The sequence below is a fragment of the Macaca thibetana genome, chromosome 15 (assembly GCF_024542745.1).
Source record: "Macaca thibetana thibetana isolate TM-01 chromosome 15, ASM2454274v1, whole genome shotgun sequence".
Lineage (NCBI taxonomy): Eukaryota > Metazoa > Chordata > Mammalia > Primates > Cercopithecidae > Macaca > Macaca thibetana.
The window spans coordinates 44,081,469-44,100,693 of NC_065592.1; the positions used below are offsets into that span (position 1 = coordinate 44,081,469).

At 47.8% G+C, this 19,225-nt stretch overlaps 2 protein-coding genes and 1 long non-coding RNA gene across 3 annotated transcripts in view; 1 reads left to right on the plus strand and 2 right to left on the minus strand.

Annotated features, from left to right (window-relative positions):
* Positions 1-2,064: 2,064 nt before the first annotated feature.
* On the minus strand, positions 2,065-16,544 carry LOC126938120 (uncharacterized). The gene is made up of 2 exons (XR_007719952.1): positions 16,453-16,544; positions 2,065-2,568 (listed from the first exon to the last, which is right to left on the minus strand). It is a non-coding gene; the product is annotated as an uncharacterized LOC126938120 (long non-coding RNA).
* LOC126938094 (uncharacterized) lies at positions 11,980-15,008 on the minus strand. The gene has a single exon (XM_050762261.1). The coding sequence runs from the start codon at positions 14,405-14,407 to the stop codon at positions 13,715-13,717; it is 693 nt and encodes a 230-aa protein (XP_050618218.1). The 5' UTR covers positions 14,408-15,008; the 3' UTR covers positions 11,980-13,714.
* A 46-nt stretch (positions 16,545-16,590) lies between the features above and the next one.
* PAX5 (paired box 5) overlaps positions 16,591-19,225 on the plus strand; it is a 201,354-nt gene continuing 198,719 nt past the window's right edge. Inside the window, exon 1 of the mRNA XM_050762196.1 lies at positions 16,591-16,841. Coding sequence (XP_050618153.1) covers positions 16,796-16,841 — 46 coding nt within the window. The 5' untranslated portion in view covers positions 16,591-16,795. The remainder of the gene's footprint in view (positions 16,842-19,225) is intronic.

Sequence of the window (19,225 nt, forward strand, 5' to 3'; positions counted from 1 at the left end):
GTAGCAATTGGAGGCTGGCAGAGGTCGATGATACTTGTTAAAGAGAAGTTACAAACATACCCGATGTGAACACATTTTCCCAGCTTCTCCGAAAACCTGGGGGATTAAAAAACAAAACAAACCCCAGAAGACATTCCAGGAGGTTATAAGAAACCAATGCATCATCTTTGGTTCACAACAGCTGATGATATTACCAAAGTCTCAGCACTTCCACTTACTCACTGTCCAGCCTATTGGGCAAATCCCTGAGACTCAGTTTCCTCAGCTGTAAAATGGGTATAATAATTGCTTTGGCGCTTTCCCAAATTCTTGGCATAGGCACTTAATTTATGACAGCAACAGAAATAAGAGAATCAAGAGCCTGCGACAGGCTTGTCAAGCCATTTGTAAAAATGAAGTAAAAACGTTGCTTATCAACTTACATTTCATTTATTGGTAGATTTCCCTTGGTTGTGGCAAGAGCATGGTATGAGACTATCCTACTCATCCATTACTAGAGACAAAGTAAAAGTATAAAAAGCCTTTGGCAAAGCGATTTGCCCATATATATCAAGAGCCATGCAAGCATTCAGGCCCTTTGACCCAGCAAATCTAGATCTGGGGATTTTACAGAAATGACAAAAATAGGAGAACGTGATATGTATGAAGACATGCACTTTGGGATTATCTGTGATAGTGAAAAATTGCAGTCCTTCTAAATATATAATACTAGGGAATGATATATCCACTCAAAAGAGTATTAAGCAGCCATTAAAATAATTATTAAAACATTTATTTTTAAATGATAATTATGAAGACCTGTGGCATTCTAATGATAAACTGTCAAGTGAGAAAGCCGAATGAATAGGAAGCTGTAACTACACTCATAAATCACCTATGTAAATTTCGCCTGAGGTAAGAAGAGCACTGAACAGTTCATTTGTTACACTGGTAGGATTATGGATAATTTTCTTTCCTTTTAATTTCTCTTATTGTTGTAACATTATAAACTAAATAAAAATCTGGGAAAAAAATACAATAAGGCAACAGGTAGGTACACTGTGTTGTATCCTTCGTAAATCCTTTCGCTGAAGAAAGGGATTAAATGTGGCTTACCATAGCAAATCATAAAATAAGACTCACATTTTGCATTTCCTCTAGACCCTCCTACCCTTCTGAGAATAAATTAAAATATAAACACCAGAGTTGAGTTTTTAAAATCCAGGATTATCTCATTATTCTATTTAAAACATATAAAGAGAGAAAACACACTTTTTTCTTCTGGATTAAGTTTCCCTGGCCAAGTTCCATATGTCTGTTCTTCCCTATTGGCAGGTCATGGGTCTCCCTTCCTACCACAGGAGTTTCTCAACCTGTTGACTTCTCTCGGCTATCGCACAGATGGTGGTGAAATCATTAGATTGAAGGAAACCCAACAGTTCTTGCTTTGTGAAATGAGCATGCTATTTCTGCCCAGGCTACAACCTGGGTCTGGGATCAGGATCTCCTGAGATGATGTGCAGGAAGACACAGAAGTGCTTTGCAAATCCTCCAGAGCTGTGTCCATTTGGATCTTTTTTCTTTAGGAGTCAATGTAACATAATGGAGGACTACAGGGATAGAGTGGACTTAGGGGAGTGGAGAGATGGGGCCTAGGTTTTAGGCAACCCTAAAGTGTTAGTGGTCAAACGATTTGTGTGGAAAATCAGACTGGCTTTCAAATTCCAGCTCTGCCGTCTCCTAACTGTGTGATCCTGGGCAACTCCCAGTGTCTGAGCCTCAGAGATGAGGCTTCATCTGTGAATCCGGAGCACTAACAAAACTGGCTGCACAGGTTTGTTTTGAGGATGGAATATGATCATGTATGCAAAGCGAAGTGCCCAGTGAGTGTCCAAGAGATGTCCGTTTTCTCATTAGTCTTGCCCCTCCCATGAACTCACTGTAGAACCTGTGGCAATTCTATTTCCTTCTCTGGGCCTTAGTGTCTCCATCTGCAAAATGGGAGAAGAGGAGGACTCAACTGTCTCCCAGGGCTGTTTTAGCATATGGGCCTGTGGTTTCACGGTGGTTCTTGTAGCAATGTCCTTTTCTTTTTGTTTTCTTTTTTTTCTTTTTTTTTTTTTTTTTTTGCAGTTTTTACTTAAACAGAAATAAAATGGGCATATGGGCTGTCTATTTATTTTCTTTGCTACACAGCCTTGCATTGTGACTGGTAACTCTGATGGCCAGCTGGGCTGCTCTTTCCACAATGGCTTTATGGTTCTTGGAGGAAACATTGTAAGCGATCTCAGCACAGTACGATTTGTTGCACTTCAGCAGCACTTCCAGCTCCTTGATGTTGTGGACCAGGAACTTCTGTAAGCTACTGGGCAGCGTGTGCTTTATTTTTTTGTTGCTCCCATAACCAATGTTGGACATCAAGAACTGGCTCTTGAACCTTCTATGAATCCTGTTGTCAATACCTCTGGTTGTCAATACCTCTAGGTGTCTACCAGTTACACTTAATTTTGACATATCAGTCTGACTGCTGCCAGATGAATGTCTTGTTCCTCTTTGAAAATCTTGGGCTTCATCTGATCTTTGACAAACCTGAGAAAAACAAGAAATGGGGAAAGGATTCCCTATTTAATAAATGGTGCTGGGCAAATTGGCTAGCCATAAGTAGAAAGCTGAAACTGGATCCTTTCCTTACTCCTTACACGAAAATTAATTCAAGATGGATTAGAGACTTAAATGTTAGACCTAATACCATAAAAACCCTAGAAGAAAACCTAGGTAATACCATTCGGGACATAGGCATGGGCAAGGACTTCATGTCTAAAACACCAAAAGCAACGGCAACAAAAGCCACAGTTGACAAATGGGATCTAATTAAACTAAAGAGCTTCTGCACAGCAAAAGAAACTACCACCAGAGTGAACAGACAATCTACAGAATGGGAGAAAATTTTTGCAATCTACTCATCTGACAAAGGCGAACCTACAAAGAACTCAAACAAATTTACAAGAAAAAAAACAAACAACCCCATCAAAAAGTGTGCAAGGGATATGAACAGACATTTCTCAAAAGAAGACATGCATGCAGCCAACAGACACATGAAAAAATGCTCATCATCACTGGCCATCAGAGAAATGCAAATCAAAACCACAATGAGATACCATCTCACACCAGTTAGAATGGCAATCATTAAAAAGTCAGGAAACAACAGGTGCTGTAGAGGATGTGGAGAAATAGGAACACTTTTACACTGTTGGTGGGATTGTAAACTAGTTCAACCATTATGGAAAACAGTATGGCGATTCCTCAAGGATCTAGAACTAGAAGTACCATATGACCCAGCCATCCCATTACTGGGTATGTACCCAAAGGATTATAAATCATGCTGCTATAAAGACACATGCACATGTATGTTCATTGTGGCACTATTCACAATAGCAAAGACTTGGAATGAACCCAAATGTCCATCAGTGACAGACTGGATTAAGAAAATGTGGCACATATACACCATGGAATACTATGCAGCCATAAAAAAGGGTGAGTTTGTGTCCTTTGTAGGGACATGGATGCAGCTGGAAACCATCATTCTCAGCAAACTATTGCAAGAACAGAAAACCAAACGCCTCATGTTCTCACTCACAGGTGGGAACTGAACAATGAGATCACTTGGACTCGGGAAGGGGAACGTCACACACTGGGGCCTCTCACCGGGAGGGGGGAGGGGGGAGGGATTGCATTGGGAGTTATACCTGATGTAAAGGACGAGTTGATGGGTGCTGACGAGTTGATGGGCACAGCACACCAACATGGCACAAGTATACATATGTAACAAACCTGCACGTTATGCACATGTACCCTAGAACTTAAAGTATAATAATAAAAAAAAAGAAAGAAAAGAAAATCTTGGGCTTCATGAGGAGTCTGAGGGTGGCCATTATGCGAGTAGGAAGTGTCTGCCACCTCCATAGGCAGCACCGAGGAAGAGAGGGCAATGTCCTTTTATTTTATTTTATTTTATTTTTTTGAAACGGAGTCTCACTCTGTCGTCCAAGCTGGAGTGCAGTGGTGTGATCTCGGTTCACTGCAACCTCTGCCTCCCGGGTTCAAGCTATTCTCCTGCCTCAGCCTCCCAAGTAGCTGGGATCACAGGCGCAGGCCACCACGCCCGGCTAATTTTTGTATTTTTAGTAGAGACGGGATTTCACCATGTTGGACAGGCTGGTCTCGAACTCCTGACCTCAAATGATCTGCCCATCTCAGCCTCCCAAAGTGCTAGGATTACAGGCATGAGCCACCGTGCCCGGCAGGCAATGTACTTTTAAAAATAGATTATATGCGAATCTGTAGCTCAATGGGACACAGCCATGGGAATGGAGTTGCAGAAATTTTCTGTAAGATTAGGCTCTCAGCTCCATAATCCTGCCCTGGCTTTACTCCTCTAGTTAACATTCCAAAACCACCCAACCCTTCCAGCTGGGATTATTCCAAAGACATCCAAAGACATAGAGGAGATGTTGTAATGCCCCTCAAGGTGGCACATTGAGGGTTCCCGTGAAAAGATCTGTCTGAGCAGATCTCTTTCTCTGGAATTTCAGAGCAGATTTTTTCACAGGATCCTTTGCTGTGCCACCTTGTTTGTTCTTTCCTGAGGGTGATGACTCCCAAAGAGCAGAACTTAGACCAGTGGCAAGAAGCTGTATGGAAGCTAATTTGTGCTCAGTGAGGGAAAGGACTGCCTAGAAGGCAAAGGGTTCGTGAGCTCACTGTCCCTGGAGGTATTCAACCTTAGAATGGACCACTGTTCGCTTGGATGCTGTAGAGACGCCAGCCTGGATACAGTTCATACAATTAAATGAGGCCCACTATCCCAAGTCCCTATGCTACTAATGAACTATTTACCAATTGATTATCATTTAATTAGCAATATAGATGATCCCAAATTTACGATGGTTTTACTTAGGACTTTTCCACTTTACAATGGTGTGAGAGCAGTATGTGTTGAGTAGAAATCATGCTAAATTCTGAATTTTGCTCTTTTCCCTGGGTATCATACCAGAATATGCAGTGAGATACTCTCTCAATGCTGGGCCGCAGCAGTGAGCCTCAGCTCTCAGTCAGCCCCGTGATCATGAGGCTAAACTATTGATACTCTGCAGTGTGTTGTGTGGCCAGACAATTTTGCCCTACTGTAGGCTAATGTGAGTATGCTGAGTATGTTTAAGGTAGGCTAGGCTAAGCTATGGTGTTCAGTAAGTGTATTAACAACATTTGTGATTTAAGGTATCGTCAATTTACGGTGGGTTTATCAGGATGCAACCCCATTGTAAGTTGGGACACATTTGTACATTAATTTTTTTTTTGAGACAATGTCTCACTCTGTCACTGAGGCTGGAGTGCAGTGGTGCCATCACAGCTCACTGCAGCCTCAACCTCACAGGCCCAAGTGATCCTCCCACCTTAGCTACCTGAGTAGCTGGGGCTATAGGCATGCATCACCACCCCTGGCTAATTTTTGTAATTTTTTTCTAGAGACAGGGTTTTGCCATGTTACCCAGCCTAATCTCGAACTCAAGTGATCCACTCACCTTAGCTTCCCAACTGCTGGGATTACAGGAGTGAGCCATTGCGCCCTGCCCGTACATTAATTAATAAACTACTGGTTGCACCATCTTAAATGCTCTGGCCTATTCTAGTTTCTCTCTCAGGAGAATGCCCTCTGGAAGACTCCTGAGGGTGCGGGTTGGTGGAGAATCAGACTGAACACTTAGGATTCATCTTTCTGAGCCTTCTCTTCTACAGAGTGAAATTCTGCAATTTATAGGGTATGTGTCTCTGTGTGTGTATGTGTGTGTGTATATATACACTAGAATTCACCTCATTAATGCACTATTGACTGCAATTTTGTCTTTTCATTTTTTCTTTAGGGTCTGAGGGTTTTTTTCCCCCTTTCAGCTCTGCCTAGCTGTGTTTTATCCCAGCAAATCTAGATCCGACATTGTCTTTTCAGAATTTTAGCAGCAGTATCATGACAGCTGTTAACCTTATGGCTCTCAGATGTGCTTGAGTTGAATTTTTTGTTCTTTGCTTTCTCTCCTTCAGTGCTGGAAAAGGATATTTTAAAAAGAAACACAATTTTTCAACCCATGAGTACTGTTGGCCTCTTCCTTTATAAACCTGCATTCATACCTCCTGTCAAATTCTGGTCCATTGGCTCCTCTACCAAAGGAGAAATGCATTTAGGTTACCAAAAAAGGTTTTCTGCGGGCACAGTGGCTCACGCCTGTAATCCCAACACTTTGAGGGAGGCTGAGGGAGGTGGATCACAAGGTCAGGGGTTCGAGACCAGCCTGGCCACCAAGGTAAAACCCCATCTCTACTAAAAATACAAAAATTAGCCAGGCATGCTGGCAGGCACCTGTAATCCCAGCTACTTGGGAGGCTGAGGCAAGAGAATCGCTTGAACCCGGGAGGCCGAGGTTGCAGTGAGCCGAGATCACACCATTGCACTCCAGCCTGGGTGACAGAGTGAGACTCTGTCTCAAAAAAAAAAAAAAAAAAAAAAAAAAAAAAGGATTTTCTGTAAGCAGCACTGGGGAATCCAAACCCATCCTAACAATACTTTGTGAAACAAATCCCAGCTGTTATATCATTTGGTCCTCACAACTGCCATGAAAAATAGGTTGAGTGGGTGGCACTTATTCTCCCCATTTTATAGGTTAGCAAACCGAGGGACACAGAGGTGATGTCATGCTTCTAGGATGTGGTGAAGTGAGAGCTAGAGTCATGGGCTGCAGAGGACCAGTGCAGGGAGGATTTTACCTTCACCACATTTATTCATTCATCAGACTCTCAAATGAGCATATTTATGTGCAAGTCCTGTGCTGTTTTGGGGTTGCAGAGTGGGATCAGACACTGTCTCACTGCTTTCATGACAGGAAGGGAAGAGGACAAGGAGCCATGACAGTGTGATAAAGGCATTCGCATAAGTGTGGCACCCAGGGGGAGTCTGATATGCTCACTAGTGGAATAACCCTAGGCACAGTGCAGACACAAAAGCCCACAAAAGCAGGCATAGTTACTCCTGCTCATCCAGGGGGGCCAGCAAGAGAGTCTTGCAAATCTCCAAAGGAAGTTCGGATGTTCCCATGAGTGTTACCTGGGAGTAGCAAACCCTGGGGTTTGTAAGTGGATCAGAACTTAAGATTGCTCTAGGCTGGGCGTGGTGGCTCATGCTTGTAATCCCAGCACCTTGGGAAGCCAAGGCAGGTGGATGGCTTGAGCCCAGGAGTTCAAGACCAGCCTGGATAACCCGGTGAAACCCTGTCTCTACAAAAAATACAAACATTAGCCAGGCGTGGTGGCGCATGCCTGTAGTCCCAGGTATTCAGGAAGCTGAGGCGGGGCGATTACTTGAGCATGGGAGGTAAAGGCTGCAGTAAGCCATGGTGGGACCACTGCACTCCAGCCTGGGTGACAGAGTGAGACCTTGTCTCAAAAAAAAAAAAAAAAAAAAAAGATTAATGCAGTTCTTAGTATAGCTCCTTGAGGACTCTGTTTCCTCAACTGGTCTCAGCTTCATCACCAGGGAATTCTCTCTTTTCTCCTGCCTTACCAGTTCCTAAATAAGCCAAGCATTTTCTCCCTCCAAGCCATTGCTTACCATATTGAACTGTTGGTCTGTAGCATCCTTCTCCCCTTCTTTTCCAACTCACTCTTCCAGACCCAGATCAAATGCTGCCCCCTTTAAGAAATCTTCATAGATTTCCTTAGCAGGAAGGGAGGACTCCACTTTTGTTTTCCTAATTGTATATAATTAAAAACCTGGGCCAGGTGCAGTGGGTCACGCCTATAATCCCAGCACTTTGGGAGGCCAAGGTGGGCAGGTTACTTGAGGCCAGGAGTTGCAGACCAGCTTGGCCAACATGGCAAAACCCTGTCTCTACTAAAAATACAAAAATTAGCCAAGTGTGGTGGCGTGTGCCTGTAATCCCAGTTACTTGGGAGGCTGATGCACGAGAATCACTTGAACCTGGGAGTTGGAGGTTTCAGTGAGCTGAGATCCTGCCACTGCACTCCAGCCTGGGCAACAGAACAAGACTGTCTCAAAAAAAAAAAAAAAAAAAAAAAAAAAAAAAAAAAAAAAAAAAAAATGCCGGATCAAGTTCTTCCATGGATTAAAGGCTTATTTCTTCAGTGTGACTTCTAGCAACTTGAGGCAGGAGGCTCTCCTCTCTCTCCAGGACTAAGCACAAGGCTGTCTTTGCTGAATAGAATTGAATTAAAATGAGAGGAAGGGGGCACATCCATTACCCTTTGGTAATGGATGGTTTTTTGTCAGATGGTTTTTTGGTCCTTTTGGGGCAAATCAGGAATAGTTTGTCTATATGGCTGCTGGTACTTTGAGGATCTGGATGTTGCCAGCCTCACAAGTTCTAGTTCAGGGTGTTTAGACAGGTGTAGACCTGGTGAGTGGGGCAGGGGTCAGTGAATCACAGTGGCTTAGTCCTTGCTCTGAAAAAGCTTTTAAGCCAGTGTTTCTCAATGGATGGTCCAGGTACTTCCTGCATCCGACTCACCTGGGGAAGTTACTAGACATTCAGGTTCCAAGCTCGATCCCATAGCACTACACCAAGCTCTCTGGGGCTGGGGCCCAGGGATCTGCATGTGATTCTTCTCACACTGAAGTGCAGAAACTACTGTTATAAGGGAACAGAATGACTTACTGCCAGAAGAGCTGGTGCCCAGAGGATAAGTCCTGCCCATGGGAGCCAGGAAACTAGGAGAAGTAGTGAGAACTGGACACAGACACTTCATCTCCAATCCATAAGGTAATAGGAAGGGTGAGCTCAGGGCTATGTGGCCTGAGCAGAGAATGGTGGCCACCAGCTGCGGCTCTGGGGGGATCTTTACAGCCTGAGAGGATTTGGTAAGGTTCATGAGGAACATTCCAGGCTGAGGGTGGTTGGTTTGTTTTTCCAGACTGAGGTTTGTGAGGGAACTTTGTGCAAACTTCCCAGGGGAGAAGGTTAAAAAAAAATCCAAAAAACTGATGGAGAGTAAGCTTCCCTACGTTTCTCTCCTTTGGTCCTAGGGCCTTTCTCTTACCTCTTCCCTTTGGCCTGTGGGTCCATTTACTCCATATAGTAAGGGGAGAATATGTTTTAGCTGCTGCTCTGACAATCTTCATGAGGTACAGCAGGGGCCTGCCCACCCTAGCCATCTTTCTTCCTTTGTCCCATTCCTCAAACCACTGGGAATTCCTTCCCTCAGAAGCATTTGCCATTCCTACATTGCTCCCAAACCCTTGGGCAGCTCTTTTCTTAGCATTTTGCTTGTATGTTGATATCCAGTAGCCTCTTCTGCAAAGTGCAGATTTTAATTATGCCATCTGTTCCTTATTTATCTAGCAAAGTCCTACTTACCCTTCAACGCTCATCTCAGGTCACCCTCTAGACATGTCCCCTCCAGCCTCCCCCTTTCCAGAGTCTGGCTTCAGTACCTTGCACAGTTCTCCCAGATCTCTCTTTGCTTACACACACCCTCACTCTCTTACCATCTAAGTCGAGGCCTGTTTCCCTTCTAGACAGTTCCTGGGACTCAAGTGGCATTGTACTGTGGCTCCTAACCCAGGGCTGTGTACCCCTTCCCAGGGCGGCTTTGAGGATCAAAGGATGTTGTGTAAGGCTTGCGGAAGGCGTCTCTGTAAATGTTCTTGCCCTCCTCCCTGACTCTCATGACAGGGGAGGGTACTGAGCTGACTTGCTAGGCCAAGCGGTCAGGGAACTCCAGTGCCTCAGGCTTTCTGACTGGGTCTGGAGAAAGAGTGGAGGGTTATTCCCTTGGGGTATGTGGTCCTTCAGGACCAAGGAGCATGACCTGCCTCTCGCCACCCTCTCCCCTCCATGCCAGCTGGGATTCAGCTTCAGCCTGGGTGGCCAGAAGGGGCAGAGTTTTCCTCTGGGTCTTGGAAGCTGCCCCAGGTGGTACACCCAGCCACCCAGCCTACACAGAAGACCTCAGAGGAAATGGAGGAGCCAAACGTTCACTAAACGGGCTTTGGTGAAAGGAGCCAAGACAAAACCCAGCTCTGAGCTTAATTAGAAAGAGTGCTTAATCCCTCCTCCAACAAATGCTGATTGCCCACAAAGGAGAACAGGAACCCAGTGGCCAGGAAGACCCGCAGCCTTATAAAGAAGCACTTTGGGCTGTGTAGGGCAGCTCAGCTATGATCTGATACAATGACTATTGTCAAGGAGGGTTGTTTTTCCATGTTTTTGTATCCTTTTCTTCACATTTTCTTTTGCTACCTAATTTCATGCATCAGAGGTCAAAAGACAAAAGGTCAGGCCTGGTTTAGAGACAGCAAACTCCCCACCACCAAGAACGTGTGTCCAAAACAGCACTTTGAGGCACCGCCTGCAGACACCGGCAAGTTTTCATCCCTGATTCTCTTTTGTCACTTCATGGGGTACATGAGTCTACGTGCAAACTGCATGAGAAATGAGACACCAACTGCTGTACCAAATTAGGAAAAAATTAGCTAAACTGTTTCTATCTCATACCTTGTTTATAAGAATTTGTACCTAACAAGGAAAAGCCCATCTTGGAACTCTCAGCCTGCCTATGGTAGAGAACTTTACACACACACGCGCGTGCACACACACACACGCATATGTATGTAAATATGTACATACATAAAATATATATACATATACACACATATATCCTATAAAAATAAAATCTGAGCACATATTTCTTAAATGTTTTGCTGGGAGGATTTATAAAGATCTGTCCAGAAAATTACCAATACTTGTTCTAAAAATTGTTTTAGTTGAAAGGATAGCAGCATTTCAGTATGAATAATTTAGCATGATTATTTTGGTATGTATTTAGTATGACTATTTTGTCCTCAGACTGCAAATGTTTTCAATGTCTCATTTTGGATTCTTAGGTAATAGTAGATTGCCGGAGTTTCCTTATGTGATAGGTCCACACAATGTGTTTATAACGAGGATACAATGTCATGATTTCCCATTAGAAATATTTTCATGATTTAGGGGGAAAATGACTTTCTGATTCTATGTTCATAAGCTCCTTATATTAGATATTTCAAATGGTTTTCATCTGACTGAAAATAAATTAGGGGATATCTTTAATTTTTCTTTGTGTAGAGGATTTTTTTTTTTTTTTTTTTTTTTTTTGTAGATTTGCATTCAGTGCCAGAAGGCTCCCACCCCCAGTACAAAGTGAAGGAAAAGTTAAGGCTTTGGAAGTGTCTCTGGTGATGGCTAAACACTGAGACTGGCTTCAGAGCTCATCTCAAAGGTGCTTTGGCCCAAGCATGGCTCATCTTTTCCATCTTACTCTGGGCTGGGTTGCTAAAGATAGCGAATCAGCAGCAAATCTGAAAGATTTTTAGAGCACAATTTTATTTCCGGCACATTCTCAAATCCAGACTTCATATCCTGTAGTCCTCTGACCTTCCCAAAAGACTTTCCTCCCAAAAGAAAAAATAGAAATCAGCCCACAACCTGCCCTGAGGCTGAGGTATTCACTTGGCGATTTGCAGGTTCACATGGCAGGCTCCAGGGAAAGCACCCCAATCCTGGGGTGATCCTCTCCCACAGCTCTGAAGTTACTACAGAAAAATGGAGAATGAAGTAAGCGAGAATATTAAAGGGCCTACCTAAAGGCGTGCCTCACTTCCGTTTAACACTCTGATCTGCGTCCAAAACTAAAAGAATCGTTTAGCTTGTGCGCTCACCCTCACTCAAAATCGCTTGTGAAGTAGGCTCTTTTATGTTCCAATACTTCATGGAATCAAATTATATCACATTAAAACGTTATTAGTTTAAAACACATTAAATAAATGCAAGTCTGGGCCGACGCATGAATATTTAAAGCTCACATTACACGGTGAAATAGAAGAAAAGGGGGTGAGGAGAGCTAACAGAACATCGTATAAGTACTGATAGAAATAAAACATCCTATGTGCAAACTTTCTTTAGCAAAATATGGTTTTATTACTTACACTTATTATGGTATTGTTAAATTTGAAAATAAATATAAAGAGAAATGAACTGATTTTACACTTGTTTTCAATGTTAAACAACCAGAATGCCAGTAAATCTTTTCAATGCCCTATTTTGGATTCTTAGGTGAGAGTGGATTGCTGGGACGTGTTGGCAAATTTTAAATACAACTGATTGCCTGTTTTCCATATTCATATATTGCGAATGTAACTCCAGGAGAGTGAATTTTATCTCAAAATTCTCCAAGAGTTGCCTTCAAATAGCGTCTCTGTGCATATGCATACGGCATACACTTGACCTCTGCCATGTGTACCTGTGCGCTGGAAACCAGTCATGGAACTGAATTGAATTACTGGATTTGAGTTGAAATGAACCCATCCAAACGATCCAGGTCTGCGCTCTTTGAGGCTTCTCTCAGTAACATTTCTAATGAAAGCAAGAAAAGCGGTAAAGTAAAACAACAACAGCAACAACCCACCATGAGCCCCAGGTTACCCGAACACAGACCCATCGCGTATTCTAGCGCAACACAAGTATTTCCGGGTGGCGAGTCGCTGGCACATGGTGCCCCAGCGAGCCAGCACCCGGAGCTGGAAGCCCTGTATGCGCAGAGGACCCCACTGCCAGCTGAAATGGGTGTTTTGACCCAAACCAATCCTCAGCTCCTTTCTGCCGCGGGCGCCGCCTGAAACCCCGAGGCGGCTGCTGGCCCGCGAAGTGCGCTTTTTGCGCTCTGCGCTGGGGAAGTTGCAGTTGGAGAGGCGCCCCCATCCATCCCGGCACCGCCCCTAGGCAAGACCCAAGTTTATACCGCAAGGGACCAACTCGCCGCGACTCGGCGTCCACCCTCAATGCTGACACCGTTCAGGCCCGGCAAACCAAGCAGGGAGGGGCTGGGCATTGGGGGCGCCGCCTGCCGAAGATGCGGTACCACGTGCGCGCTGCGCGGACCCCGAATCCTGTGAGTCCAGCTCCGGCCACAGGCTCTCGAAGAACTGGGCCCTTAGCTTTAGGGCGGGGCCTCTTCTTTGCCTCCTGCCTGGATGTCGGCTCCCATTCAGGCTCTGCGCGAGCTCCGGAGCCGAGTCCCAGTGCCAGAGTCGTTCCCTGCGGCTTCTCCCAGGACTCGCACAGAGGGAGGCCCAGCGGCGGACTGCGATGGCCCAGCCTTTGCTAGATTCCGGGCTAGGCGTCTAGGGAAGAGGGGCACCGGGCCGGAACTGAGCTCCAGTTCGGGCTCCACTAGCCCTGGAGCCCCCCACTATGTTTCCTGGCTGAGTTAAAGAGCCCGACCTTGGCCCCTCGCCTGGCAACGTCGGCCTCCCCCTCCCTTGCCCTCAGCGTCTTAGCTGGAGGGAAGCTCGCAGCGTGCCTAGGCCAACCCCTTCTGCGTCTCTTTTCTTTTCCTGTCACTCTCTGTTTTCGGTTTCTGCTTTCTCCTTCTCACAGAATGCCAGAGCGAGCAGGGGCCTGGAGGAGCCTCCGCACCAGCCCCTTTTCGGGGCCTCCAATCTGCCTTCCCCACAGTCTAGTCTCCCCGTTCCATATTTCTTTCTGTATAGACTCTGCTTGTATTTCCTCGCCAATTGAGCCAGCATGTGTCTCTGCTTCTAAATTTGCCTCTCCTCTTGTCCCTCGTGTAACATTAAACAAACCAAGGTGTGTTGAGCTGGAGAAGTCCTAGCAACGTGGACAGAAGGAATGGCTTATTCTGTCCTCGGAACATTTCCGGTCACTACAGTTCGGTTTCCCCTTGAGGCGGCGCCAGCGCCGGTTCCGCCCCACAGGCCACTGCTACGGAGGCGCCCGCTCGCTGTCTCGCTCTCTGGCGGTGTCTGCGTGTGTTCGGGTGTGGGCATATGTATCTGTGCTTGCAAACCAGGGCGGGCTCTCCAAACCGAAAGCTGCGCGGAGTTGGGTTTCTGGGATTCTAGGGCTGCGGTCAAGGGAGATGGGGGATTTTCCCGGGATCCCGACGCCCATCTGAGCCTAGACTCCCCGCGTTCCGGCCCCTTGTCCCGTATCTCTAGGGCCACGGCGTCAATTCCGTGTCCTCCGAAGTGGTTCGTCACCTGCTCCGCTGCGGGGACCCGCCCCTTGGGCCAAAGCTGCGGGAGTCCGGACGGTCCGAAGCACGCTGTCCAGGCGCAAGGGGAGACCGACTCACAGGGGACGGGTTGGGCAAGGGGACGGCGGCTGGGCCACGGTACCCCGCGAGGGGGGCTCTGTGATTCTGACTCAGCACCGGCGCCTCCGGGCCCGCGAGGTTTTGACGACCAGCGGGCGCCCCCTCGGGAACCACATTTGTTTCCCTCTGGTCTCGAGCGTCCAGAGCGCGATGCGGCGGAGCACGGCGAACCCACGATTCGTGATGCTTGGCCTGATCCTCTGCCCTTCATGGGTGTGGGCAGGAACGGAGTAGTGGCTGAGGTCCCCTCCCTAATCCCAAAGCCCCACAAAAGCCAAAATACACATGCAAACTCTCACCAAAGCATCTCACAAACACAAAAACTAAAGCCAACACATGAAAACATAACCCCAGCCCCCATCAAAACGTACAGCTCAAAAAAATAAAATCCAAATCGAGGGAAACAAAGCACACACAACAAGAAATTCCCTAAGGCAACACACACACAAACGACACCCACTCACACCAAATCAAAACACATCTAAACACCGCGGAGAAGGAAAAGCCTTACAAACGACACACAAAAAGACAGCCTGCAAGGACAAAGGACAAAATCACACAAAATCAAAACTCACCCCAAAGACCAGGACTTACAGAGCAAAACCCGCTAAAATCAATCCCACGAAAAAACAACACGCAAAACACCCGAAACAAAAGAATCTCCCATGGATAAATGAAAACTCACAGAAAACAAACAAAAACAAAACAAACCCTCTACATGGAAACAACAACAACAACAACAACAAAACACCAACACCCCCGCCCCTAGCCCGGGGTGAAATGTCAATTCCGGGAGGGCTTTTGATCTCCCGGCGCGGACAGGCCGCACCTCCCAGGCGCTGCCTCCCGGCGTGGGCTGGGGCTAGGCTGCGGAGGGAATGAGTCGAGCGCTCGGAGATGGCCAAAAATCAAATTGCGGGGTAGGGACACGGGCCGGCAGGCTGCAGAGAGGAGGCGGCGCTGGGGAACTGCGCAGACCACTTGGTGGGGGGGCCGCCCGGGAATCCACAGCCACATTTCCGATTGTGGCGAAATCTGCTCAGTGGATATGTGATGTCCAGTTGCCGCCGGGGGCCCCCCTTTCCTCGAGCTCTAGGCTCTTCCCCCTAGGTTGCGACCCAGCCTCGTGACCACCCCCTCCAAAAAACAAACAACACTCTTGCTGAGGACGATTCACTCTCCAAAACTGCCATTGTCCGGCGGGCCGAGAGTCCTCCTACGGAGCGCTCCCCCGCCCTGGAGAACCTTTCCCCTGCGACCACCCTGCTGCAGGGCCCCACAGGCTTCCAGTGGCCAGGTCCAGCAGCTGAACTAACTCGAGGCTGGGGAGGGTAACAGGGAGGGGAGGCTTGAGCCTGGGCTGAAGAGAGAGGGCTGGACATGCCACACCTCTGCCCGGTCTCTCTGGATCTGATTTCCTCTCTGGAATCAAGTCCTGGGGCTCTGGGACTCCACAACGTCTCAGGGCTCGGGGGCAATGCGATTCCATTTATGGGCAGGGTTAAGGTGTCTGGAACTCCCGCCAATCTCCAGGAGCTACTGAGATGTTCTGCTCTGCCGGGGTGCTCCAAAGAGGAAGCCCGGATTTCATCTCCAGCATTTCACAGCTTAACCTCCATGCTCTGGGCCAGAATGGAACTTGATGTGGGGAGGGGTTCTGGGACCAGGAGACTGGATGGGACCTGGGGGCTTTAGGGATCTGGCGCTGCCCTAGGGTCAGGGGCCCAGCGATAGACAGGGGCCCAGCAAATTGGGGTGGGGGGTGGATGGCTGGGAACCCTGGGGTCGGGCGCCGCCCTAGGGGTGAATCTGAGTAAACCGGAACGTCCCCTCTGTGCCTGGCAACACTGCCAGCCTTTGCAACCCCTTTCAAAAGCACCTGCGTGGCCGAGCAGTTAATTTCTTTAAAAACAAAAACCCGGCCTGCGCCCGTCTAAGCAGCGGGATTTGCACATGGAGATGTCACAGGCCCCGCGCACAGCGCAGAGGGCCGCGACCCCCAAGCGAAGGGCTTAATAGAGGGTTCGGCTGCGAGACCCGGGCTCCCGGGCTCGGCTTCGGTCTGCCCCTTCCCGTAGGTGCGCTGGCTAGCACCCGGCGCAGTCTGAAGCCTTCCTTCCCTCCCCCCCAACCCCTATAAAAGTCTAGGGCGGCGCGGCAGCAGCACTGCTGCTCTCCCGGCTTCCCGCTCTACTCCGGCCCGGCCCGGTCCGCCACGTCTGGCGCGCTGAGCAGGCCCGGCAGCGCAGCGCCTACCCTTTCCTCGCTCCGGGCCGGCAGTGCGGGGCGGCGCGCTGGGGGCGCGGCGTGTCTGGGGACATCTTGTGATGTTGGCGAGAACAGGACATGATCTCACATGGCGAGAAGCTCTTTAGTTCCTTAATCATTTCACGGTGCCTTCGGACGCTTTTTTTCCACCTAAAACGTTTAGTTTCAGCTCAGTGATCAGCTACCCCAGCTCCGCGGGGGAGCGGAAGGCTTGAATTATTCCGACCTGTGAGCGGCCCCTGACACCAAAAAGAAAAAAAAAAGAAAAAAAAGGCACAAAAAAGTGGAAACTTTTTTCCCTGTCCATTCCATCAAGTCCTGAAAAATCAAAATGGATTTAGAGAAAAATTATCCGACTCCTCGGACCAGCAGGACAGGTAGGACCGCGATGCGGGCTCCAGACGTGCAAACTCCGGGACACAGCCAGGCCCTGGTCCCCACGCAGGGTGACCCTGGAGGAGGAGGGGGTGCCCGCATTTTCGTAGAGACTGTCTATCTAACTGCGGCCTGTTTGTTATGTTTTTTCACCTATCTGTTCACACACTTCTGCATCAGTCCAAGTATCTGTGAGTTTGTTTGTGTTTTTCTGTTTCTGAATGTTTATGCTGGTGTCCTTCCGGGGGTCTGCAAGTTAGGTCCTGTGTGTTTATATAAGGGGCTCAGTGTGTGCCTGACTGACAATAAGTTTGTGTGTCCCTGTATATGTATTTTTAAAAGATATAAAAATATATGAGTTTGTGTCCACCAGTTTGCCTGTGTGTGTGTGTATCTTTATACCTGTGAGGTATTCGTATGTGTTTATAAGTTAGTATTTGTGTGTATATTCTTCTAGGTATCCAAAATGTGTGTCTACTATGAGTGTTATTTATGTAATTGGGAAATATCTGAGTGTACATCCACTATTTTAAGGGTCTACGTTCACCTGTTATATCCCAAGTGATTTTGGAAGTGAGAAAGAGGTGGCTACACTGACCTTTCCATTTTTGGATGTCAACAGCTGTCCAATGCATACATGCCAATGTTCACATTGTGTCTCTAGGCAAACTCTTAGACGTGGGTCTGGGGCCTATGGAGACCCGTGGTGTTTAGCATGTGCATAGTAAGGCCCAGTTTCCATTCTATTGGGAGACAGAACCAGGAATGAAGGTGTGAATTCGGGGCATGTGCCTCTTGGTGTGTAGTGGGCACTGTTGAGGCTACTATTTCTACAAACAGGTCTCCTGTGGTAGGCACAACCTTGAAGATGAGAGCGGACACCTGTGGCGTTAGTTGTGACATTTTAGGGACCCCCAGCCTCCCTTCACTTTCACCTAGACAAGCCTCTGACACTGGCGTGTGTGAACACACACACACATACACACACTGTGTCCTCAGGTTTTATCCTGTGGGTGCCGCTCCAGTGGAGCACAGTGGGTGGGTGCATGTGCATAGTCTGGGCATTCAGCTCTGGTGCCTGTGTGCACACAGGCCTCTCTGGCATAGGTCCCCATGTGCCTCGCACAGGCCTGAGAAGTAGGTAGCAGGATGTGTTTATGTCTGAGAGGAGGTATCAGAGACAGTAGGCCTCCATCTGCCCTGAGGCATGAGTCAGGTATGGGGGCCCTCTTTCACTCACTAGGCCGCTGTGAAACTCCCACACAAACACACTCCTGGCCCTGGCAAGAAGTCCTTCCCCCATCCCTGTGCCCTCTGAGAACCCCCACCTCTACTCCAGCCTCAAATACAAGCCTAAGAGCAAAAAGGATAAACTTAGACCCCAAGCCCAGGACAACTCCTGGGGCATAACTGTATTTCCAAAATCGTAGCTGAAGAGAAGTGAGGGCAGAGATCTGAGGCAGAAGAGTGTTTCCGGGATGAGGGCTCAGGAAAAGGTACCTGGAAACCTCTCTGCTCCATCCTCAATTCTCAGAAGGCCCTTCTTCCTGGGTTTCTCAGCAGGTGGGCTTTCAGAGAGACCTGAGCCTGGAAGTGGGCGTTGTGTATTTGTTGGGAATGAACCGGGGATGTGTCAGTGTTGTGGAGAGGGTCTCTGCAGTCCTCGGGCTGGCTCTCCCCACAAGCTGTCTAGAAGAATGTAATTCATGACGGTCGATGGGCTCTGTGATTAGTTCAATCGCCTGAATAATCGTTTAATCAATAAAGCATTTCATTCCTCAGCACAGTTGGACTGGGTGGGGCTTGGGGTGGGGTGAGATAGGGGAGCCCTAGGCTGGCCAGGGCTTAAAATCTAGCGAGCCACGCCCCCTCCTCACTGATGGGTTGGGGAAGAGCTGCCTGCCTGGAAAAGGGCGACAGTTCAAGTGAGACTGCACTTCCACCTGTCCACTCCAGCCTGGGTCAGGGCTGGAGAAGAGAGGGAAGCTGAAAAGCTGTCCAAGCTGGTGCTCAAAGGGGTGTCCAGGTCTGGTTCCTATGAGAGCTTCTTCCTTCTCCCAACTTCTAGGTATTTCATGGGCCGATAGACTTCCTTTTTCTTCCTTCAGAACCATATTCCATTTCTTACCCCAACCTCAGTTTCCCTATCTGCCCAATGGGGAGGGAGTGTGTCCTTCTGGCTCTAAGCCCATGATAAGGTCAGGTCAACACTAAGCAGGGAGCCACTTAAGGACCTTCTCCTCTAATGCCTTCCTTGCTGTAGGGAAAGAAAACAGAGGTTCAGAGAGGGGCAAGGACTTGTAGGAGATCATAAAGCATGAGTAATGGAGGGAATAGGAATGGAAGGTGACCTCTCTGCCCTTAGACCTCCTGTTCCTGCTGGGAG

Excerpts from the sequence above, each read along its gene's own strand:
- LOC126938094 (XM_050762261.1), bottom strand. The coding sequence starts at position 14,407 with ATGAAGGGCAGAGGATCAGGCCAAGCATCACGAATCGTGGGTTCGCCG.